The sequence below is a fragment of the Poecile atricapillus genome, chromosome Z (assembly GCF_030490865.1).
Source record: "Poecile atricapillus isolate bPoeAtr1 chromosome Z, bPoeAtr1.hap1, whole genome shotgun sequence".
Lineage (NCBI taxonomy): Eukaryota > Metazoa > Chordata > Aves > Passeriformes > Paridae > Poecile > Poecile atricapillus.
In genome coordinates, this window is record NC_081289.1 from 19175137 (window position 1) to 19201352 (window position 26216).

Consider the following 26216-nt stretch of genomic DNA (forward strand, 5'->3'; position numbering starts at 1 on the left):
AACTCCGTTTCCTCCAGCTCTGTAATTTCTGGACAGACATAGGAGTGAGCCCACGCCTATATTTAACCCTGCATCCAGACCCACCCCTAGTATGCTATGGTAACAAGAGTGGAACAGAGTTGGTGAGCCACCCTCCACTTGAATTGCACCTTTTGTCATCTCCTTGGAATATAAAATACTGTCTTGTATTCATGTGCTGTTCATGTGGGAGTAACCTGGGGCAGTCTGAGCATAGGAAAATCTGTACATGTAGGAAAAGAAGTGGAGTTGCCTTCAGCAAGACAGCCTCATTTGACCCTCCTCCTTCCTTTACAGTTGCTGTTTCAGCTGGGACAGAGAAGAATGAGGGGACTGAGGCTAAGGCCAGATGTTGGCATCAGGCACACAGGAGCTGAACAGGTTTTCTCCATGCCTTCCTGCCAGTGCACATTAATCCTGAGCCACAGTGCCCTCTGTCATTCCAGCTCTTGATCCTTTCCCTTAATCCTTCTATTTATACCTTCTGAGCTGGAGTCTCCTTTCTTATGTGCCAGTTTTACACCAGTATAAATTCATGGATGTCTGTGGGTTTGTTACTGGCTTACTCTCACCCACAAAAGAAGAGAATTAGACTCATCACTTCTAGGTACCAAATGGAATATCCCCTATCCCTTGGTTTTGTAAATATTCCTTGTGTCCCTGTTTTTTATCAGCCTTCTCTAACACACATCAGCCTGATGTTATTTTGGTGCTAGATTCCCAAAATGCCCCCCACGATGCTGCTACTGAAGCTGTGTCAGGGACAGTAGATACCTGCAACTTCCTCTATGCTGAGTCAGTCTGGGATAGACTCTTCCAGGGTTGTGTTCTTGGCACAGCATCAGCCAGGAGACGTCTATCAGCAGCCTTTTATTTTTCTCAGCTTCACCCCTCCACATTCAGCCTGGCTAATGTAGTATGTCCCTAGGATTGTTTAGCACTCCTCACAGTTCCATTGAGGAGAGCCAGTTAAGGATTTGGACCTTCCTGTTATCCATACTGGCCAAATGGAGGAAAAAGCCAGGACTTGTCTTGCCTAGAACTGAAATCTAAAGGCAGCGTGATATGTTCTTAATAAAGGAGTGATTATATGAATCACAGTAGCAAAATGTTCTGCAGAGCACATGCCCCACTCCCTGACTTAAGCATCCAAGGGCAGATGTCCATCATTCCAGAGGAGGGATTCTCCTGGGACAGGGGTTAGTGTGAAGCCCCCTGTGTTACAGAGGAGTAGCTACAACCCAGAGTCTCTTTTAAAGAAGTTGCTTGTGCCTGTTTATTGGATGAAAATAAATTCCGACTGGCCCATATAACAAATGAAACTCAACTACAAAAATGTAATGATATTTATTCACCCAGCTGCCAGCAAATTCACATGCACTATGAGTCATTCCAGATGTGGATAAAAACAAAGTCTGTCTGTGAAAGTAAGTTTCCTGATCCCGAGGAGACTTGGTTTGGGAGAGGAGCTGCTCGCTGACTTCAGCTCTACTCAGAAGAGCAGACAGGTTCTTCTGCAAAGGGGGAGGGGGAGAGGAAAAGCCATTATTTATTCCTGAAAAGAAAGGAGCTTGGAAAATAAAAAAAGCTACTGTACAGCTAGACATACGTATTTTAGAGAGAAGGATGCTTTGGAAGACTTTGGTGCTGCTGCTGTTCTATTACAGTGCTCATGCCACTCTAGCCCACAGATGGAGCAGAGGTAAGATTTCAACCTGAAAAACTATTTAAGAGAAAAATTTGAGTTGTAGATTTGTTATGAAATTATGTTGCATTAAACATGTGTGTGTGTATATATATATATGTATACACACACATATATATGTGTATATATATATACAATTATAATTTTTTTCCCTCCCAACTCTGGAATTTTTTTCTGCGTTAAACCGGTCAGGTAAAAAATACATAGATAAATAAAAAATACACATGAATAAGTGCAAAAAGGTAAAATGATATATGTATTCTATTATAATAAAAATATATAAAATAGCCCGAGAACCAGAATTATATTTTTGCATTTTTTCCCCTCTTAATTCTAATTTTTCTCCTGCATTAACAAAAAAATATAGCTTATGAAACCTTAAAGTGAAAGCCTGTGCAGTCACAGAAGGCATAATCTACTCTAGCAGGAAGATACCTGGCAAGAGTAAAGCAAAGAATGTCTAGATTGTTCAAGGTGCCTGGGAATGCTGCTGTCCTACCCTGGCAGAGGAGCACAGAGAGCACAGAGAAAGTGGCCTGGTGTGTTACCAGGCTTCAGCTGCCAATGTGACAGTACATGGTTGTGAATCAATTGTAATTTTTTAAGTGTGACAGCAGCATATGGAATGTTTGGGGATATTGGATTGCATAGGAGATGCTTGCTTCAAAGCTAGTGATGATGTCCTTTCCCTTTTTTGGTTTTATTCTCTCCTCTGGTATTTGGCACTGGTTCAGTAGCTGCTGGAAGTGGAGCAAGGAAACACCTCCCAAAAGATCTCTTTGGTTCTGATATTGAGATTCAGAGGCATTTAAAGGAACCAGAGTCTGCTGAAAGAAATAGAGCATTCAAATGCCTCCCTCCCTACTCCACTCTTCTGTGTCTTTCTCATCTCATAGCTGCTACCATTCCAGTCTGTCATTTGGGTTTGCTTTTGATTTTGTAGGAGAGGGAATGGTTGAGGGAATTAAAGAGGGGCTACACAATCTGGCTCAGGCTATATGAATGCTTAATTTTTCCTTACAATGCTTAATTATTCCTTTCAAAAACCCCTGTTAGTGAGAGCTCACTGGCAGGGCATTGACCTGGGACTCACCATAGCAGGTTCTTTCCACAACTTCTTCATTGGGCTCTTGGCTGATATTGCCTGAGTCATTGTACCTGCACGTACCTTACTTTTCTCTTCTGGTGTAAGACTGGAAATAGCACCAATATTTGTCATAAGATCCTGCAATTCTGTAGGTAAGAATTTGTTCTTCCAGGGGTGGCACAAAAATGTGAGACGATCAGAACTAGATCTCTATATATTAATTAAAAAAGCACAGCCCCACCCTTTGGAAGAATGATGTCACCTTGCCAAAGAAATAAAAACAAAAAATTAAAAAAAAGGGAATTCAATTTCATGTAATAATCACTATGCAATTTAAGGATGTCCTTCACTTTTGCTAACACACTGATTTTAATTAAACAACATCAACAGCCCTAAAAGGAATTCATGCAACTATTAAAGTTCAATTTTAATCACCATGAATATTTAAAGAAAATCATCAGAAGTCTATTGTGCCTTTTGGGAAAGCAGATTTTTTTTTTTAAGCTGGAAGCTCTAGCATTTAATTTTGTAGACTTCAGAGGGAAGAGAAGATTCATTCCCTGTCGTGATAAGGAGTTCAGTTGTCACAAATTGTGTGTACAGATATTTTCTGAGGAGGAGACCAGATTTCTTTTCCACATCTACTGGGACTGTTCTGCTCTAAAGATGTTTTAGAGGCACGACTCCTTCAGCAATAATTACTTCAGTGGACCTCCACTCCCTTGAACTGTGTGTCAACCCAACCAAATCTGCAATATTTAGAAAGGGTCCAAGCACTGTCTTAATTTTTTAATTGCTTAGAAACTAAGATAAAATTTGAGTACTGAGAAATGACACATTCTTCTGCATACTCAGAGCTCTTCCCTCCCTCCACAAATGACAACTGAGTCTTGTTTAGGTTAAACTTCAGTCATTTAAGTCTTATCCAAGCCCTGATTTGAGTTTTGCAATGAAAAGGCAAAGACAGATCAGCATCTGGTCTGACGGAAATGAAAGACAGATCTGTGTATCAGCTCCATGTTGTCTTGTCATCCAGATTGTTTACAAAACAGTAGGGCAAAGGTCTTGCTTTAATTGCCAGCAGTTGTTGTTTGCAGTAGAAATGAGCAGTCAATATTGTATACAACAATGCCTGGCTTTGACCATTTCTCCACTGGGAAGCACTGGGGCAGCCTGGGATCCCCAACCCTTGTAACCAATCGTCCAAGCTTTGGCTCAAGAAAAATTCAGACATGAGAAAAAGATGAGCACACTCATACTGACTGGTGGCTGGAAACTCCTGACTGCTCCCTCCCTTTTCCCTTTGCTTGGAAGCACTAATGAGTGGGGAGAAAAGAAAACAAAAAGCAATTCTGGCAGGAAAACAGAGGGCTTTATTATTCTTTTTTTCTTTTTAAAGTGCCCCAGCCCTTTGCATTAAAAATCTCAGACTCCTCAACCTGCCTTGACTGAGCTGTGGACACGAGTCTAGAAGTCACAGGCAAAACTTAGTGCCTAGGATGGGTGTGTTTAAAATAACAGAGACAAGATCCTGAGTGATGATTAAACAATTTTCTTGTCATCGCCTCAAGTTTCCTCGAGCCTTTTCTAGCTGCATGGAAGTATCCTCTCAGATTTTGTGAAGCTCCCATCTAGGGGGAAAAAAGGTAACAAAAAAAGGCAATTAGAAGTCTCTACTGACTAAGTATTATTCCCTGTGCAATGACAGAGGTAAGTTCATATAAATTCTTCAAGTTCCAAATAAGAATTTCAGATCTTAAGAGATGTTACTTCTGAAAAAACCAAGGAACAAACCCTGGGTTCTAACAACACAAATAAGAAAAAAACCCTTCCATACAGCTATGGCAACCAGTGTCCCTGCTTGCCATCAAACTTTGAGAAGTACCAATCCACTGGAGAGCAGAAGCCAGCCTTGTGAGCATTACAAGAGCTGTCTGTTCCTGGAGGAGAAACCCTAAGGCAATCCTTATTAGCACATCTCAGCTGGCTGGAGTTTATTTGCTGTAAAGTCTGCCCAATTCTAATAAATGGGACACACAAACAGTAGTGTCCTTGGTGTGTGTTTACTCAGGGAGGGAAGATGCAGATTTCTTATGGTTGTGGCTTTTGGGCAGTGCAGAAGCAGCTGCAAGGGTGAGTTTACCCCTCAGTGGAGACTGGAAAAGGAGATGTTAAAAGACACAAAATAAGAAGGTAGAATGTTTTTCACCCATCAGTGTCAAAAGGATATATAAGCACCACAGAGGTTTCATGCTTTTGGGGAGTTTTTGTGCTCTTCCTTCTGGTGCTTCTCAAAAGCAGCATTACCATTCCATCCAGATCTGTCTGGTCCATGTGCATTGTTTTCTACCCAATCTCTAGTGGCTGGTGAAAGTCAAATGGCTGTGTGAGACCACCAGAGGAATAGTCTGCTCTCCTCAAGGGTTTTCTGCAGAAGGAATTGCTTGAAAGAAAAGAAGGTCCATCCTCCTTGATTTCCCCACAACTTTGCAAACTCTTAGTATCTGATCTAGTGTGGTGAGAGTTCACTGTGGGTTTGATGGAGCAGCTGCTGCCTGAGCAACTTTTGCCTGCTACTTCTGTTTGTGGACTTAACTGGAGAAGGCTGGCAGCTCTCCAGTGCCAGGAGAGGGAAGACTGTAAAAGAGAAAGAGATTGGCTGTTTCTAGAAAGTCAGCCAGTACCTTTGTAAGGAAACACTGTGAAATATATTCTAATCTCTGCAGTCATTTGTCTGCTGGTGATCTCTGCTGTGTGCGCAAAGATTGAGTGCCTCAGAAATTGGAGCACGCCCTTTATCCCCACTCCTTTTCATCTTCCTTCCCTCTCTTCCCTGCTACATCTCATATTGCATCCCTACAGCCAGGGATTGCCCTGCTTGAGCAGCTTTGGGATTCCACCACCAAGAGTAACTCTTGTGGGACATTTTTGGCTTGGAGAGCGAGAGCAAAGGGAATGTGGCCTGAACACAGCCTGTAAGTGCAACACAAATGGTCAAACACATTTATGTACCCAGTGGTCCTTCAGTAAAACAGGTCATGGTCTGCTTTTTTTGATATGTAACAAGGTTTCCAGAGGTCTGGTCCAAGAGTAAAAAGAAGTTACATTAGCTGGACCAGCTATACCAGAAATGTTTAAATTGTAACATCTATCCAACTTCCTTTAATTTCTATAAAGTTATTGTTATCCAGTCCTTAAAATGTGCAGTGCAAATGAAAGATATGAAATGCTGTGGAACAGCGCCAACTCTGTCTAAGCCTGGCTGTGTAAAGGATGTTACTTCTTATGAGGAAAAGGCAGTATTTCCCTTTTCTCTGGCTCTCATGTGATCACTTGGAAAATGCCTCAACTTCCCTGCTTGTTGGGCCCATCCCAACAACCTCACTGGAGCTGCAGAAGGCGTGACTGATCTGCTGCAGGGGTTTGTCCCACCTAGCCAGAGTCTGTTCCATGGCCCTGCCCAGTTCCTGGGAATGTGTCTTTGTGGGCTGGAGCCCCCTGATGCAATTTATTTCTGCACCAAATATTGCAACTCTGTCTGTAAGGGGATGAAGGCATCTCCTAAAGAGGGTCTGGAAAGGGATTAGTTATAAGTAATGACCAAGCTGCTGGTGTTGCAAAGGTAGCTGGAATATCACAGTCTCTGTATGGATTTTAACCATGGCAGGATAAATATCCAGTAAGGTAGGGCTGTGACTGCAACCAAAATCCATTCTATCATGTCCTGATTCCCCAAATGCTCTTTTAAGGGCCAGTCTTAATTAACTTAACCTGCATGGAGGATGGTCCCTGAATCAAAAATCATGGTGTATACCTGAATCTGGAAGACATGCAAAAGATGCTTAAAAAAAAATAAATCAAAGTTTCTAATCTCTTCTAGGGCAAAGATGCTAAACTCTGATGAGATCAGAGGGAAGATAGATTACAGAAGTTTTCACATTTTAGTTTAGATCACAAATGGATTTTATACTCTTTAACAGCAGTCATGCTGTTAGGAAGGAAGGATCTAAGTGATTCTGAGACTTTATTCACCACAGGAAGCAGCCAAAAAATGGCCAAAGCTTACTGCTCACACAATAAAAGTAAAAAAGAGAGTGGAACTAGACAATGTTGAGGAAACCTGAGTAAACAACAAGAGGAAGACACATGAAGTAAAGCTGTTTTCTCTTTGATATGTCTTATTGAGATCTATTTACTGAAAGTGGCACCTGTAGAATCTTCCAGGTGATGCCAGTTCCATCCCAGTACTGAGGACTGGCAAGCCAGTTAGACAATTGCTGCCACTTTGGTAATCTTTTTGAGAATTCCTGCATGCTGTAGTGGCACATCTATTTGCCCCAGTTCCAGGAATGGAGCTGTCCTGGGATCTGGATGAGTTTGCACAAAGGTCCTCCTGCCCCAGCCAAAGCTCATCTGGGAAGCACCTCCTGCCCTTGAAGCCCCTCTTTCCACTTTCAGGTGGAAACAGCTCTCTTCACCTCACCTCCAACAACCATCTCACTGCTCTTAGTGCCTGTTGATCAGCCATATGTTTCCCATAGGTGAGGCAGCTCTGTGATGAATGAAATAACTCATGCAAAGACTGTAAAACCCTGGGAGTCATGGTTTCCTTATACTCAACTGCTGGGCCCAGACACCTCAATGAAACCTGGCATCATGCAAACACACAGAATAAAAAATAAATTGTCCTTCTCTAGAGAACTTTCAGTGTAATTAAGGAAGGGAATATTAGCATCCTTTTTTTTGTTGTGAGGCACAGTCATTAAATCCCTTGCCCAAGATCTCTTCAGGATGGCCGTGTGTGTGTTTAGTCCTGTGTATTGTTAATAGCTGTTATTATAATTTTTTATTTTTTTTAAATTCTGTTTCTGAAGCATAAAGTGCTTTTCTGGTTTTCCTGGGGTAGATCATGCCAGATTCAGCAGGAGTGTAATGACTTCTCACGCAGAAAGGAATCCTGTCAGAAGCCCTGAATAGCACAATCTAATTGAAAGGGAAGTCAGCAGACCTTAATGAACATCATCAGGCTGCAGAGGCTCTGATTATTCGGATGTTGAGAGGCAAGATGTAAATTGCTGAGGTGAAGAACTGAGTGGGGCAGGAATTAACTTTGCCTGCAGTGCCTGTGCTTGGGTCCAAGGCAGGGCAGGACCCACAGGGCACGTCCAGGGTGCTGGAGGAGAAACTGGTGATGGTTCACAGGCACAGCCAGGGCTCTGTGAATCTCCCTGCACCCCAGTGGTTCAGCTGAGGGGAGCTGAGTCCATCCAAGATGCAGAGAAGCCATCTGGGTACATGGACCTGGCTGCAGCAAAACTGGGAGCTGTGTGTCTTGGTTTGAAGGGGACAAACCCAGCCCTTGATTTAACTTTAAAAGCACTTCAATGTGCAAACCAGCATGACAAAAATCAACAGCAGTTTTTCTGCTCTCAGGAGTGAGGCCACAATTCATTATATGGAATTCTGTTTCCTTGACTCTCCAGCCCAAATCAGTTATTTTTTATGTAAAGGAGTTTTCAACAAAAGGGCACTGGCAGGGGTGAAGGTAATGTAGGTCAGCTGTACAGAGAGCTGATAGTGGGAAGCAAAGGGGGAAATGTATCAAAGCATCATTAAAAGGGGAAAAAAACAAACCAGCAACTTGTAAATAAGCTGCAAACAACACTTGTTATTTAACACAAACATAAAACCCCAAGGGGACTGTCATCTATGGGGTTTTCTCTCTAACTACAGAGAAGGAAAGAAAGTCAAGGCGGGGATCCTGTATGTTTCTATTGTGACCATCTCTCATTGCACCCAAACCCTGTTTAATTTGGGAGCTGCTATGGCAGCGTTATGGTATATCCCCATATATATATACGGTATATCCCCTTTATGGTGTATATATATATATATATATATATATATAGTGTGTGTGTTTGTATATATATATATATATATATATAGTATATATATGGTAGATACTTTCTCATTCAGAGCCATTAAAGCAGTCCAAATCTGCACCAGGAGCTGGGGTGTTCCCATGCCTGCTCAGTGACTCCCTTTACCCTCCCTGAGATGCTCCAGGTGCAGCAATGACCCGTCTCCGCTTCTCTCGCTATCACAGCGCTTGTTACAGCACAGGAACAGCTCAGTGTCGGGCTGCAGGCTGAGAATGTGAGCAGAGAAGCAAAGTTAAATAAGCTCTACTACTCCCAGTTTCCACAAACATTCCTTTCCTCTGGTGAAAGCACATGTGAGGCCTTTCCTGGCCCGGTTTGCTGGTTAGGTTTGGCAGCCCCCTGGTTCCCCTGAGAGCAGCCTGCATACCACTCGTCCTCTGGAAATTCCTCCCTAGCCACAGGGAAACAGGTCACCAGCCAGAAGCCAGGCTCCAAACCACTGAGCCTCCCTCTCCTCAGGAGGAGCCAGGTGGGTAGCTGAAAAAAAGATGCTGAGAAAGGGAAAAAGAAGTTGTTCAGTGCTCAGAAGTTATTTGGGAGGCAGTGGGACGGTGGGAGGACAATGCTGTGCTTCAGTCTCATGTTGGCAACCCAAACTCACAAGGTCTTCTGCCTGGCCCTCTCACACCCTGGCAGGGCACAGGGGAAGCAGGACACTTCAGATAGGTTCTACCTAATTGTAAAGAGAGTAAACTGCACTGGACTGGATGTGGATATCTGCTGCAAGCCAGAACATCAGGATGTAATTGTCTCCACCACCTTTATGGCAGGTGGTGGTGTGCCATAAAAGGACTTGATGCTTCTGATCTCTGTCTTGGGCAGAGTAGAGACTTTATAACCTGGCAGTGATGATTTGAGCCACAAAGAGGGAGACAGAGGCAAAGGATAGGTATGCTGAGAAAGAACATGGAAAAAGCTGGAGGGAAAAATGAAAATGGTGTGAAGGAGAAGAAAAATGAAGGTAAAAGAAAGGTGTAGGGAGAGAAAATGGATTAATATGGATGGGAAATATTAAACTGCACCACACCAGTATTAGAGTAGCATTGTCTCCCTTGTCAGCACAGTATGCATCCCCATCTGAACCCACACTTCAGCAGATGCCCGTCTGTCACAGCTGGTCTTCATCTTACCCATCTGCCTCTCAGGCTCTTGGAAGGGTTGCTTTTCTTTGGAGCTGGCTCTGCCTTTCTCTCGTGTAAGCAGGACTCAAGTTTATTTCCAGTCCCCAACAGCCTCTCATCCTACCGAGATATTGAGAGCTTCTAGTCTGGGCAATATACTGTGACCTCTAGTCACAGTATAAAAATTAAAGTCACTGCTACTGAATCAGTGTCAGGATTTCTTCACTTTTTAAAACCCCTCCCTTTATGCAAGAAGATTCTTGCCACTGCCCAAGAAACAGCCTGTTTTATTCCATAGAAGCTGCAGGAATCTTGCAGTTTTACAGGACTATGGAGCGACAGCATTTCCCATTAACATCAGTCATAAGAAACAGCACCACAACTGCACAAGTCTGTATCTCCCTATTAGCCCCTGGAGGAATGGATCAAGTTTTGAAAGCCCTCATTTTCCTCTCTGGTTTGCATAATGCTCACAGCCATGACATTACTTTTTTGTTTATGCTTGGCTCTGAAGAAACACAAAGTGTTTATTGAATTTATTTATTAAGCACAGATTTTATGTCTCAGGGAACTGTTCTTAAGCCCCCTTTTAAAATAAAAAAACATTTAAAACATGTTTCATTTTTATTTACTGTAATTATTCATGGCTTGGCACTGAATTAACTCCATTTCCAGTTAAACACTACTTGTGGACCTCCTAATATAGTACAGCATGTGTTGAGTGAAACCATCCACTTCTCATAGCTGCAGCAACTTCTGTTTTCCTGAATTACCATGCCAATTTGGCAGAAAGTTTTGGAATAGTCTAATGATAAAAATGTATACACTACTTGTTCTGTTGCTTTCTATTGCCAGTTTTTTTAATAAATAGAACTCAAAAGGGGCTGTCCTACCTTGACTTGTACTTAGCAAACATAAAGCTCGGTTGGGTCCTCACAAAGAAATGAGGATAGGAAAAGTGCCCAAAGATTTGTCCACACTGGGCCTCCAATAGCAGGAATCAGATGCAATCAGCAAAAATCAGACCTGCCAGCCCCTGTATGGTCCAAGTGGCAGGGGACATTGTGTGTCTGCCCTGTTGGGCTCTCCAGCAGAAGGAGGATGATGATGTGGCCCTGGTGACACACAGGACATCTGGGAAAAAACAGGGTGAAATTAATGGGTAGCACAGCATCCGATCTCTCCCTAAAACCATCCTCCTGCTCTGAGGGAAGACAGCAGCCACTTGGCTGAGGCCTGGGCACTGCTGCATTTCAGGGCTGGAGGGAATCCTGCAGGAGGGCAGAGAGCAGGATGGAGATGTTTAGCAGAGGGACTGAGAGATGGGGCAGTCACACAGACCGGGGAGTAATGTTGCCATGGTGCTGCATTTTCCATGTTCACAGCAGGGAAATGCTGTGGGCTTCAGCTCATGAAGTCTGGTTTTGAAGAATCTGCCTGGTAAATACCTAAGATACTGTAACAAATTGTATTTCCCTAGAAAGATGCTCCTTTTCAAGCCAGAAGCTGTATTTTTGGGAGCAGGCTGCTGGACACTTGCTGGAAATTTCTGGATACCCTTCAAACCCTGAATGACTAACTGCATGTGCCATAGCCCAGCAATCCATCATGCACCCAGCTCTGTCAGCCCCACTCCCTGTGCGTGCTGCTCACAGCCAGTGTGGTCCAGCCAAAGTGAATGCTAGAGCTGAAAAACATGTGCACTTAGATCCTCCAGAGGAGCATAGAGGGACTCCAGACTAAAATACCACCATCAAGGCAAAGAGCTCAGTTTCTACTTGCACAAGTTTAGCAGTGTAACTAAATTATCACGTCTTAAATACTCCCTTGCTATTTTCATGATCAAAGATGGACATGTGTGTCATGCCCAGCTGGCTTTTTACACCCATCTGTGATGCTACCCCAGGAGCTTTTCCCTCCTGGTTGAATTCATGCTACCCACCACGATGCGAGCTGTCAGAGAAGCAGATATATCATCCCTGATTCCTCTGCACATGAATGCTGCTGAACCTGAGGCTGGAGCTCATCTCCCCCTGGATGTCTTCCTGCTGAGGTGGAAAAGAGTGCCAGTCCTTCTCATTGCAATTCCAGCTGGGAGCAACTGCTGGAGCACACTGTGGTTCACTGAGCTGTTTTCAAAGCCCAATGCATTTCCCTATGGGTGCTTTTGCTGACAAATTAACACATGTATTATTTAGACAAAATTAATAAATCACCTTCTGAGTGCTCCTTTCACAACAAACCAGCATGCTCGTGGCAGCCTGTCTCTGTAACCCAACATGATGGGTAACAGCTACTAATCCAAGGAGCTCAGCCATGACAACCTAGCTCTCAGTCTCCCTCACCCATCCTTAATCCTTGGCACTCAGAGGTCAAAGCAGAACTTAAAGATTACTGGGGCTAGCATTTGGAGTTATAAATAAGGAGACAAGTAGTCCCTGCCTTATTTTGTGTCCATACTAAATGTCAATCTCCCCCTACAAATGACTACTGTGTTCCAGTATCTCAGACAATGATAAAAAACAACCTAACAAAAGGAAATGATATGAAGATGATGGGTATCAGTCACATATTCATAACCAGGTGGTGTCTATGAGCTTACCTGGGAGATCATCATCCCTAGCAAGCTGAGGAAGATCTGTCATGCAGATATATCATATGCTGAAACCCAGCTTTGGCAAGGAGTGATTCTCTAGACCAAAGCAACAGACAGCAGACTGACCAGAAGATTTTTCTCTAGCAGGATGTAACCCACATGCCAGCAAAGGCTTTTCTAAATAAGCTCATTTCATTATGCAAGATTCAGAGCCTCTGAACTAGTAAGGGGAAAGCCCAAATGTAAGAAACAACAGGATGAGATTTACAATGAGTATCACAGCTTCTTAAAGTGCTTCTCCACAGTAATAATGCCTTCACACACAGAGGAGTTAAACCAAAGAACTGACTCACAGCTGGTTTCAGTCAGCAGCATGCTAGAGGGTTTCATTGGAAATCAGGCCTTCCTCCCTTTCTCTAAATTTATTCATCCCAAATTTAGAAGATGAGGTCATTTTTTCCTTAAACATTTATTTACAATATTTTCCCATGAGCCAAAATCTATTTTACAAGCTAAGCTGAAATGGCCTCTAGAAGAGGGTGTACATTAAGGAAGAAAGCACTGAATTCAAAGGGATAAATTGGCAGGGTCCTCTTGGGCTGGAAGTTCACTGGGAGATGACACCTGTAGGGGTGCAGCAGTGAAAGAGGTTGAGAAAGGTTTTGAATTTCCATCAACTTCAGGCACAGCTGTCAGCATTTTGTGCCTTTCAGGTCTCTCTTCTCAGGAAACAGGGTTTTTGTGTTGTTCTGTTGGTTGTAAGATTTCTGTAACCCTGACTCTACCTTTCTTGTCTCCTTTGTGATCTCGAGCATGTGTTTCACAGCACAGGGCTCTCTGTGACCTAGCTGCCAGCAGAGCAGCATCACAGGGCTGGTGGTGCCAGCTCAGGTCATCTGAGGATCTCACCCACAGTGTTCAGCAGCCTTTAACAATTTGAAACATTCCAAGTTTTGGCAAGTCTTTCTGTATTTAACAGTGAATCCAGCTGAATGTCAGTCTCAGCTTTATTTCAGCAGATCTTGAAACCTGAAAGATCTAAAAATAGATTTTAGGAGAGTTTGGAATAACAATGAAGACTGGAAAAATGTCAGTTTAGTAAAATGGAAATCCCATTTGTGTGTTTGTGAAATGGGGGATGCAGCTATAAACCCAACCCATTTTACATTCATCCTCTACATTTCTGTGCTAAGTTTATGGCAATATCACAAAGAGTGTTGTGGCCCAACATCGCATCTGCACACACTGAAATCCACTGATCAGATTTAGTGGAGGATTATATTTGAGTTTCACTAGTATTTTAATATTGTTTCTACAGAGATGCAGACATTAATACACCAGGACATGCACACAGGTGTGTACTTGACAGAATGGATGTCTTCCTGTGCTGATCCTCACTCACCCCTCCAGGAGAAACATGTTTGCCCTGACTCCCACCCAGGGGTACAGCCCAGCTTTCCATCCTTCATGGGCTGCTCATGTAGCAAAGCAGCTGTACCAGTCCAGTTCAGAGACAAACCCAAATCCATCTTCACATTTTGAGTCTCTTTCTCAGACTTATCTTTATTGACACTACTAGAAATCATACAATGATTTAAAAAGTCATTGCCTCCAAAAATAACACATTTCTTTACAAAAAGGACCCAGTGTCCCCATTCTTTTTGTTTACTGGGCAAGGCTGATTTGTGCTCCTTCTCATCCAGCACATATTCATGTCATTAAGAAAACCCCAGCAGGTGCACTGACATTTGGAGCTCAATGAACAGCTGGAAAGGCAGCTGGGGTTTCCTTGCTTTTGAAGAGCAAGTGAAATCCCAGAGCAGAGGAAGCAGAAAATTGATATTTATGTATTCACTTCCTAACAATTTATTTCAATTTGGATGGGGATCTGAAAGAAAAGGGAAGACATTTCTGGTTGTTTCTAATTGGAGTGAGAAGAAATGGTCAATCTAATGTTTATTCCTCCTCAGTTCTGAGCTGTGATACTCACATTCAGTGAGGATGAGGCGTACCTTGTTGCTTCATGTGTGTGAGCAGTTCATACACAAATAAAATAATAAGAGTTGGCAATCAGATCAGAGACTGCTCCTAGACCCACTGTCAGACACTTGAATTTATTTGCTAGTTGAAAGCATTCACAGATGGCTTAAGTGAATAATTTCAGGGTCCCTGGCATTTCTGAGCTGCCATGTGATCATGGAATAAAATTTCATATTACTCTGTACTAGGTCTATGGTTCAAACTGGACTTTTGACTCTTTTCTCTTCATCCAGCCTGGGAAAAAATTTTAATATTCTTTCTTCCAGTTGAATTTCCTCTGTTAAAAGCTCAGTGGGGTGTAAGTATAGAAGAGGAAGAAGTGTTTGGCAGCTAATGGTCCTGCAGCCAACCCTCACCTCTAGCAGGAGCAATGACTACCCTTGTTGAGGTGGCCAGCAACAACAACAAAAAAAATAAAAATAAAAAAAGAGGATCTTGTCCATCTGGTGGTTAGATCAAGGGTGTGAAGGTATGAGGAAGGGCTTCTGCTTTTCCTCCCAGGGCTGATTTCCATCCTTGGGTCATCTGAGGACTCGAGTCGTCACCAGATGCTAGAAGAGCAGTTAGAGCACAACTGCACTGGGAGTTTCTCACACGTAGAAATGCTGCCAGCGTAGCAAATGCGTTGTGAAGTGAGACAGCTAAAAACTACCATGGGTTTTTTTGTTTGTTTTTTTGTTTTTTTTTTGGTTGTTGTTGTTTGCTTTTCCCCATCATTCACGACCAGGCAGATTCCTGGCTGAGCTCTGTGCATGGCAAAAGGGTGTCAGTGTGTGCACAGAGGGAAGGATGGAGTGTGGGGCAGGAGCTGCCCTTTGCAGCCACAGCTCGGTCAGGTCAGACTCAGCAAGACCCTGGCCAGGCAGTCACCTCTGCCTGCCAAGGCACAAAGGAAACCCAGCCACTCTCAGCTACCGAGTCTGGGCCTTTTCTCGGTGCCCAGGGACTCAGCGCGGAGGAAATACATACCTGGCTCGGGCCTGCCCCTTTGGGCTCTGCAATATTGATACAAAAAGGGCAGAGAGCTGGTGAGAGCGATTTGGTGTTGAAGGGCTTTCCTTCCAGAGCATCAATAGCACCGTGTAGGAAGCTCTTGGAGTAGTTCTGTCCTTTCCTGTGAAGCAGAGCTGTGATTTCCTTTCCTCTCTCTCCACTGCTCAACAGCAGAGGCAGCTGCTTCATTCTGCTCCCCGGGTGCTTCCCTGTTGCCGGAGATTTCAGCTGAGCCCCTTGGGATATTCCCTCATGGAAAGTTTCCCTTATCTCAGTTCTGTTTCAGGAATGATGCTCCAAAGGCTCGTTAGCTTCTTGTTTCTTGTGTTTATTAATATATAATCAAAAGGCTTGGCAGGTCTTCCCCAGACTTCCTGCTCAAGTTCAACCCACCATCACCTGGCTCAAGTTGGCTGGAAAAGCACAAAATGGCCTCGAACTATGCAGCTTTTTTATCTTTATAAAAAATACTATTTTATTTTTATATTTTTTCATAATTTAATTTTTGAAATGAAATTTCATTTCATGAAATGACAATTCATTTCATCATTTCATTTTATATTTAAATAAATTTAATTATTTATATTCTCACCCAATTAACTAGACACATAAATTATTTTTCTTAATGACTCAATGACCCAACACCTGTGTGCTGCACTGCAGCATTCTCTATCCAATCACTTACTACTACCCAAAAACCTCTAGAAGATGATGAAAAAGGAAGAAGGAAAAGAGACTACACCCTAAACCCTCCATCTTGTGTTCTGTTTTCTAAACTAGCTTAAACTCTAACTTTTTCACCCAGTGACTTAAGAAAACTCTCTAATCTACACACTTACACTTTTAGTTTTTCTATTTAACAGTCGTTTTCATGGTGTTATATGAAATTCAGTGTTCTCTTGGATGTCAGAGCTAGGCATCAGAGACAAGGGCACACTCTGTGCCTCAGACACCAACATTTCCCCACAGCTCAGCACCAAAACAACAATTTTTTTTGCTCTATTTCTTCCTTCCTTCCCTCTCCTGGGAGAAATGGAAGCAGGCTGGATCATCATTGTACCCCTTCACTTGTTAATTTATAAGAAATTATTTCAAATGTGTTTAATTAGGACTGCTTGGTGCCTTTCCCTTGGATCAGGACCATTGTGAGCAGCACAGATAAGGAAAGAGAGGTGGCTCTGCAATGAAGACAGGATTATAAAGTACTGATCCATTTCCTGACTCTCCTGAAATTAACTGTGTTACCACAATCATTTATGGCCTGTGCGTTAAACCTGTGGGGCAGGGTTGATATTTCTTTCCTTTATTTCTGCCCCACAGTTTTTGCCATAGTTTATCCCCAGTTTGTGGTAATATAGCAGCAAACCTAAGGATAAGAAGACAATATATTTCACTTTGCTTCAGTTTGTCTGGGTGCATTTTTTCTCCTCACACCTTCTGCAGCAACTTCACTCCAGCATATTAAAGGCTGACTGGAATGTTTTTTTACGAGCATAAATAATTCTAGGTGGGGACCCCTCCTTATCACACCAAGGGAAAAATAAATAACACAGTATACATTGTTTCAGGCTGGGAACAGGTGAAAATGCTGCATAATGGAAATTCCATATGAGGGAATAAATTCTCAGACCATTTTAGTCGGTGCTAGTGATATCTTTGAAACCATTTCACTTAAGTCATAAATGTAAATATCCTCCACCTCTCACAAACACAGGCTCAGCTGAACCATTTTCTTCTCTACCAATATCAATTTCTGCAAGCATAATGGTTTTTTGGTCTTTCTAACACAACTTTACATTTTTTACTTGTGCCAAGTATCTAGATAGGCTATTACCGCTCTAGATTTTGTATGGGAACTCCGTTGCACATTAATCTAATCTCACACATCTCAGGCCATTTATGAAGCTCAGAAATTTATGTAGGAATGGGTTCTGGTTTATGCAACTGAGGCACCCTTTCAGAACTTGTTTGTTTCTTAAAAAGGAGATAAATTAGTAAAAACTAACTTACTTTGAAAAAAACTGATTATGTGTTTCACTATGGAATTGAATACAATTTGCTATTGATTTAAAGTGTTTTAAACTGGTTTTTTTCCTAGTTGCCTGTTGACACCTTTTGTAGGGAGATCTACTCTCTACATCCTTATTGACAAACTTTTCAAGACAAAGCTTTTCTTTTCCTTTAACTATTTTTTTTTAATAATTAAAGATGATGCTTTTAGTCCATTCTCACTTTTAGTCAACAGTCAGGAATTAAATTTAGCCTTAAGAGCTACAATAGCAAGGATATAAACTGAGGGCAAAAAGAAGCACATTCCCTTGGTAATTGCTTTTAAACATGTGCTAATTCGTGTTGTTTAGTAATTAAAATGTTTTCTCCATTTGACTGTTGTGTTCTCCTAAAGGGCATCGGGATTTAATCCCCCAGTGATGGAGATTTAAATGTATCAAAATTGGAATGTAAAAGTATTTGCACTGCACTTGTTATCATTGAAGCTACTTATGTGAATGACTGCAAATCCAGACACAAGTTTCAGATGCTAAACTGTAGCACTGCAGCATTTTTTCCTTGTCTTTCTAAGATTTTGTGTGTGTTTCCCTTATTTTATAGCCCTTATTCTTCCTTCCAAATCCCCAGGCTGTCAGTTTCTCCTGCACTGGGACAAAGTGTTCAATGATTTCTAATATAGCAGTTTTGATACAGAAAAGCAAAAAAATCAGGGAGTGTAGCCAAAGCTCTGCCCTGGTAACAGCTGCAGGCCCAGGTCAGTACAAGCACCTTGCAGATGGTGAAGATGCCTCCTTCTGGGGATGAGCCAAGTACAGGACAAGGAGTAAAATGCATAAAACACATTAATCCTTTAATCATCCTGCCCTTTTTGTGATTTACATTACCACTTTCACTGCCCAACACACCTGTCACAGGTCAATACACACATCAAATCCTTCTTGTTCCTCATCTCCTCCCGTCCTTCATGAAAGGGATATTACTGATGCAGTGAGATAACTTTTTTCTATGCCTCTGATGACAATCAAAATAATTCCTTCTGAGTCATAACCCAAAATAAACTGTTCATGTCCTAGAGTGCAGGGGAGCTGTACTTGCTTTGAAAAATGGTCTGCACAGGTCCCAAATCATGCTTCATACCTTTTCACAGGGGAAGAAAAGGGCATTGGTGATGCAGAAATAACTGAGAACTCCTGCAGCTATGCTCTGTGCTTATTGAGCAAACACATCACAGGAAACAACTGGGAAATAATGAGCAGATGCATGAACTGGAAAGCCAAACTAAACATCTGTACCCTCACCAATCAAACTGCAGGGAAAACCTGGGAGGAGATCACAAATATTTACCCCACGGCTAATGAAGTGCAGAAAATTCTGGCAGAATCTCTTAAGAGGGATGAAAACATCTTTAAAATGAGGCTATTGTCAGCCTCAAATGTGATGTTATGTTTAAACCATAAAGATGCATCAGCTAAGTAGATAGAAGTAGGTCAATGAGTTGGCAAACATGGCTTTCTTTCTGTTTAAGAGCCTGGACAGTCTTGAAGGAGGATGGAATTGAGTCAACAGAGCTGTAGGAAACTGGATGGGCTCCTGCAGCAAGCAGAAAATAGTTTTCTGTGCCAGTTTTGATGGGCTCTTTTAACCACCCTTAGCAGGAGATGTGTGGGCTGCCTGCAATCTTCAGGCAGAGGCAGTGGTGCACTCCAGGGCACAGGATGAGGCTGTGCAGGGTCAGGCAGGGAGGTTTGGAGGGGTGGCAGATCTGCTGCTCTCTCTGATCCATCTCCAGCCCTGAGTCCTGAGCAGGCAGTAAGGCAGAACTCCCAAGGCCTCTCTGGAGAAGGGATTTGGAAAAGGATGAGCGTGCACAGATCTATAATAGAAAATGTTTTCAGTAAGGATAATGAAAAGCTTGTTTTTCCTAACTTGCCTGCTCAGATCATAAGCTTTTTGTTACGTGACTGACCAGCCCTTAAGACAGAAGCACCCACATTTACATGGGAGATGTCTTAACACATTTGTAAGAGAAATAAAAACAAGAAATCAATAGGAGACTCTCCACTGACTTCAGAGTTCACTGGGTTTTCTCTGTCAGTAGTAATTGGGGATCTCTGCTGCTTAGATATTCATGGCTACTGCCATTGAAATGAATTGGCTGCAACATCAACATAAAGGGATGCACATCACTCTGCATCTCCAATTGCTTGATAGCTTTATAGAGAAGTCCCTTGAGAAAGAAATTGGTAAAGAGTTCTAAACTCTTCTACTGTTCTTTGATGTCCTCAGACAACTCGTGTCAGAGATGGAATTAAATGCAGGAAGATGTAAAAGTCAGCAAAAAAGTTTCAAGTGGAATTCAAAACCATTAAATGCATAAACTGACTAAAAATCTTTCTATATCTCAGCTTTTTTGCTTAACTGACATGTGTGTTAAGTCAGTACAATGAAAATCAGAGTGCTTGTTCCAAATGTTCATACTGTCTTGAAGGAACTCGTGAATTCATGGAGAGAACCGTGGAGGGAGTGATGGGGGAAGGATTTGAATACTGAGCAGGAAGAAAGATAAAGGGAAGGACTGAATAAAATGTAGATCAGGCAAATCAGATAACTATGACAAACACAAATGAGGTCTGAAATACTTTCTGAGTAGAGTCTCTAAGAACTGTAACAAACTTTAATATGTTTTGGGAACAAGATAATAAGACGAGGGAGTCAGTGCTACAGAGGCTGGCATGCTTCTGATACACATAAATATCCCTTCTCACCACAAAGCAGCCCAAGCCCTTGTCTCTGAATCTCCTAACCTAAGGCATCGTGGGAAGAGCAGGGTGGGAAAACCCTGCTTCTTCTGAGGTGTTGCCTGTGTCTCAGCAAGTGGGCCAGTACTGAATTGATAGATGGAGGATGGCATTCATTTTTGTGTGAGTCCTTTGCTGAGGCTTTTCTGGGTGAGTGGTGATGGGCTGAAGCTGCTGGCTCCCAGCTCAGCTCCATGGTGGGAATCTCTGCTTGGGATGAAGCTTCAAAGCAATCAGTGTGATGACAAGAAGCATGACAGCACTGAAGCAAGATGCCACAGACACATTTTCCATGGCTCAGGGGATATTTAAGTTGTAAACCATCTGCATATGTAGAGGTACTCTGTGCTCTGAGGCTGTTTTCACCAAAAGGGCATCTAAAAACTAAAAGAGATAAAAATGAATAGTCATCATTATGGACTGGATTTCTGCCAGCTCCTAAGTAATTAGAGTTTTAATTGCCCAGTAATAAAAGTTTTAATTACTCAGCAATTAGTGTTTGAAGTTTCAAGTGCTTCACATGCACTCAGTTGCATCCTTGAATTGTCAAGAGCAAAAAATGGAGTAGCTCCAGTGTGCCTCAGCAAAGCTCTGAGCAAGAGAGGGAAACATCAGGGATGGGGCAGCTATGCCTGAAACCCATCCTAACTGCTCTATCTACCTGCAATATATTTATTGCAATTCAACAAAATATTTTACCTATTCCCTAGCTAATTTAAGGCCAAAATACCCTTTGTTGTATCAGGTATGTGTTGTTTCATACCTAGCATTATCGTGATACATTTTTCATATGATTTATTATCCATAAAGGTCCCGAGGCTCTGGTTTCTCTCTTCTTGCTTTACTAGAACTTAAATATTATTAACAAGCCAAACTATAACAAAGTCAGTGGTTGTCAATGGTGCAGGAAGCAGCAGGGATGCATTTAGGGTACAGAGACTAGAGAAAACTGCATATTTATGATCTGCTTGGGTAACCCAAAAGAGGTAAATTGTCTGACAAACCATGTAGTCAGAGAGCTGGGACAGCTTTTCCATAAAATAATTACAGCTGCTCCAGCTTTCTTCTTTTTTTCTTTTTTTTTTTTTTTTTTATGTCCAGAGGAGAGAGCTTTAAATGATGTTCAGGTCATTTACAGGCAGCATGCAAAATCCATCAGAAGAACTTTGGCAAAACCAGACAAAATTGATTTAGTGTAAATGTTTTATGGGAAAAAAAATCTGGTAGAGGAAGGGTGGGTTGAAACTTTCCAGAAATTCAAAGCTTCATGTTCTATTACATGTTACTCATAACTCAAAAAAATCTTACTTTTGACAGGGGAATCATAGTGCCTTTCAAAATGTGGGGATTTGTTTCCTTTTTTCTTAGACCGGTTTCCAAATTTATCTATTGGTAAAGTGAGTTAAAGTTGAGAAGTGAAGTTTATGGGAAACATACCAACAGTCACATAAGCACTGAGTTCAAAAAAACAACTTCCTATTACTGAATATTAGAAAAAGCCAACAAATTCAAATTATGAAACATCAAAATTTAAATAATACCCAAATTAAACACTAAAGAGAGTCTTCCCCTTCTGCTCTGAAAGTAATTTAGATCTTTAAACAGTATATGGATGGTTAGTAACCTGGTTAATAACTCAAAGCATTTAGTAATGCTTCTCTAAGGCAGCATCAGATGTTTTCTATACCCTGGACTGTCCAGGTCATTGATTCCACAAATGCTCCACTTCACTGGGGTGCTGAGTTCAGGGACTGTACATATGTTCCCTCTCTCATTTCCCTGAGACAATGTCTGTAGTGCACTTCACAGTGGGACACAGATACCTGATGGTAGGAGGCTCTGTTTTTTCCAGTTATTACACTGCAAAGTATTAAAGTCACACTAAGCTGGGATTCACCTCACTGGATGTGGCTGTCTTGTCTAAGCTGGTAACAGGCTCAGTGAAGGGACACAGACATCTGGGTGAGTCACTCCTTCCAAGTGTAAATGCCCAGGACAGATGAGCTAATTACCCTCTGGTGGATCTGTCTCTAATAAATAAGGGGAGATCAACATTTAGATAATTGAAACCAGGAGAAATGTAGACTCTCAGAAGCATGACAGTAGAAGAATGGACAGGGAAAAGTAGGTTTTGTTGAGTATCAGTGCTGGTTTCCCCTTTCAGATCCAGGAAAAGGGCCTGTATTTCAGACAAGGTTAATGTGCAATTATCATTATTCTTTTCACCTCTGAGGCTGAAACTCACAGTCCCAGGCTTGGATAACAAAGCAACCTGTGTTAGGCACCCTGTGGACCCAGGACAAAGAGCTGACCTCCATCCTTGGTAGATCAGGGCTAAAGCAGTCCCTGCCACACATTTCATTTATAGTGAAAGGCCATACTGTGCAGTAAGACCTTGCAAGAGGCAGTTCTTTACATGACTCTGCTATTGAAAAGTGCTTCTTCTTGTCAGTGTTTGGCACCTTATAGAACTTCTGTCTTCACATTACTATTTTCCAGCTATGCTTTTCCCATCTGCTCAGCGATTCAAGAGGTCCTCAGCTGCCTTCCTCAACCCAGTGCTACAAAACTCGCTGGAAGATGTGGTCCTGCTTTATGAGGTTCAGTATATGGTGCCAAGATTGGGGGTACTGGCCATACTGGGGCTGTCCATTATCTGGCTTCATGTCACTTTTATTCACCCCATTATTCAGTAAACCTGTGTCTGTGTGATAGTTCACCAGAAGGGTGGGAACACAGAAAAATTCTGGTCTTCCCCACCTCCAGACAGTGCAACTGTCTCCATTTGACAAAAAGTAAAGACCCAAGGACATGTTGTTAATTCACATGTACTCTGTCTAGAGTCTCCTGGAGAAAATAAATAGCTTTCTGTGTTCTGATTTTGTACCAGTTTCTTTTAGCTGAGCTTGACATTGACAAAGGTCAGAGGATCTCCATCAAAGATGAGGAGCTGGCTTCCCTGAGGAAGGCTGCTGAGTTCAACACCATCTGCAACGAGATTATCCCCAAGAGCATCCCAGAGATCCGCAGGCTGAGCAGCAGGCTGTCCTCCTACCCGAGGGTCCTCAAAAAAGAGGACTTTGAAAGGACAGTGCTGACCATGGTCTACACGGCCTACAGAGCTGCTCAGTCCCAGGGGCACCAGAAGGACACTTGGGCTGAATCCTTTGTCCATCTCTACAAAGCCCTGAAGAACGACTTGATGCTCTCCTACAGCAAGCAGCCCTCATAGTGGAAGAGGAGCAGCGCCTCAGCCACCTGCTCTGGTTGAGGAAGGACACACGGTAGCACGCCCACCACTTTATTTTGTAAAGAGTTCAATAGCCTGCTTCCTGAACGATTGTTCGTTTTCTGGCTCCCTCTTGTGGAATCCGCTTTCTAGTGCCATGCTAAACGGTGAAAAAACGTCCTCAGTCCTGAGAATTCGATTTTTGTGCTGGCTTGGAGGCACGTTCTGTGCCAGGAAAATAAGGGAGTTACACCCAGGCAGACCCTTGTTTCAGGCCAACCCTTGATTTCATCCTTTGGGTTTCCTATAAGCAATAAATAAATATACTGTGCTTATGCTCACATGCTGATGTGTAAGTGCTGGAGAGTCCTGCTCTCCTAGCTGGGGACACAAGTTCATGTTTTGGCTGGCCAGTAAGAGAATATTGCGCAGAGGTGAAGGCCCGCTGTAAAAGGAAGATGTTTCATAACCATCAGCCTTCAGAAATTATGCCACATTTTATTCATTCCAAATGTTCTCATAAATAAGCCCTCTCTGATTCGCTTAATTTGGCTGAGCCAGTGTTTAATTGCAATAACGTTTGTAGAAGACAAAGGGCATTGTGAAGACCAGCAGCAAACAATGCCTGTGAACGTATTCCCAGCTTCCTGGAGCTGTCCTCCCAAACAATCTGCAATGATTCTTTCATTATTTGCACATGACTATGCTTCTGCTGCTTGTTTTTTTGAAAGGATCATGTAGTTGTCCTCCATGGAATCCAAGGCAAGACAAAGGCCCGATTTAATTTAATAATGACACATTTTTTCCTGGTTCTATCACTTGAATGTAGATCATCAAAACCCATGCTTCAGAATCCTTCTGAGGCAAGGGAGGAAGGTGCATTAAAACATACCTGGTGCTGAATTTGGCACTGTGGCTCTTTTTTTAACAGTAAATTGTATATTCATTTGAATATATGTGTGTATGTGTGTGTCTGTGTGTGTCTATGCTCATGCATGTGTATGCACATAAGTGCTGAGTATGTAGAAGAATCCCGAATTTTTCAGTCAGTGAACAATTGCATCTGAGCAGTTAGCAGAAGAAGCTATTTATCAATTCAGTGGTGCAAATTATGAATTTGGGCAGCAAAGGAAAAACTGTACAAATACAGCAACCAATTATAATAAACTCCCCAAAAAATCATGAACAGAAAAAAGGCACAAAAAGGAGATATATTTTGTCAGACAGATGACTAGCTATCAAAAATCCAAACTCTTCTAAATCAAACCCCCCATTTTTTGTGCAGAAGTGATATAAACTCTGTTTTTCTATTGAGGTTGTTTTCCAGGCCATAGGAAAATAGCTGCACCTTTATTTCATCCTTTCGTACCATCATTCTCTGTCTTTCTATTGCATAATATCTTAAGGGCTCAGGCCCAAATCACAAATCCCCAAGACTAAAACAGACCTAAGAATTCCAGCCCAAGTTCTGAACCAGTTTTAACTATTTTTGCATCACTTGAACCAAAGGAATTAATTCCTCTGTGTCCCTTGAAAGGGGTACTTCAAGGACTGGAGCTGAAAAAACCCACCCATAAGCACAGCAAGGAGCACAGTGCAAGCAGTCAGAGCGCGCTGGGTTTGGCAAACACCTGTGGGAACGTGGAAGCACAGCAGCCTTAGGGGCAGTCTGGCCATGGCATTTGTAGCTGGACAAAGGGCTTCTAAAAGACAGAGTGAGTCTTGTTTCCCCCAGGAGTTTCTGGGTTTGTGTGCGCGAGTGTGCGCGTTCATTCAGACACGCCCATGTGCAGGAGCACTTTTACACCTGAGGAATTCTGCTGGCCATTTTCAGAGCCTGTCTGGCAGGTGGTGAAGGAAACTGCAAACCTCAGCCACGAAGCTGTGGGCCACAGATATCTCTGCCTCCTCTGCTTGCACACAAAGAGCTCAGCACCCCCAAAGCAGCCTTGTGCTCCTGCCCACATGCCCTTTGAGCCCTCAGCTTTAACTCCAATTATCTGCTTGTGATTTCTTCCCCCCCCCATGCTTTATAAACACATGAAGGAGAAATACCACAGAATGCAGTGCTGCCTTTCCAGCTCTGCTTCCTGGCTCCCTGGAACACCACTTGCTGGAAGAGCTTGGAACCAGGGGAATTCATAAATGCCTCATAGGCAGCTACTCCAAGTCTGCAAAAATAGCAGGAGAGCAAAATAGAGCAAATATTAATTGCTAGCAGTCACCAATCAGAGAAATACCTCCCAGCCATGCTCCTCACCCCAAAACAGGACTGTCCAGCAGAGTTTACTAATCATAAAATGTTTCATAAAAAAGAATTACAATTTTTAATATCTTATAATTCCCGATGGTATACGTACCTTACCCTACTTACAAATCGGCAACTGAAACATTTATCTCCTTAACAGAGAATAAAGGTTTTATGATATTGTTTCCCTCTTCCTTTTACTGTGTGTAATGTAAGAAAAAGATTTATTCCTTGGGAAAGTGCTTGGACTACCCAGGTTAATTTAACAGAGACTCTCAATGTAATAATAAAAACATTCTACATAAAAATCCTTGCCTTTGCATTGTATTGATTTCAGCAGAAGATTTACTATTTTGCAACTTGAGCTTGAGTAACTGCTTATCTCAGACTGTGAAACTCTTTGTGGGAGCAATGGTACAGGAGAGAAGA

General features: G+C 42.4%; 1 protein-coding gene across 1 annotated transcript; it reads left to right on the top strand.

Moving 5' to 3' along the window:
• The first annotated feature begins 1547 nt into the window (after positions 1-1547).
• Positions 1548-24458, top strand: LOC131573055 (protein FAM180A-like). Its single transcript, XM_058826635.1, has 3 exons — positions 1548-1720; positions 22810-22910; positions 23201-24458. Exons 1-3 carry the CDS (start codon positions 1645-1647, stop codon positions 23540-23542), a joined length of 519 nt encoding a protein of 172 aa, XP_058682618.1. The 5' UTR covers positions 1548-1644; the 3' UTR covers positions 23543-24458.
• Positions 24459-26216: the final 1758 nt, after the last annotated feature.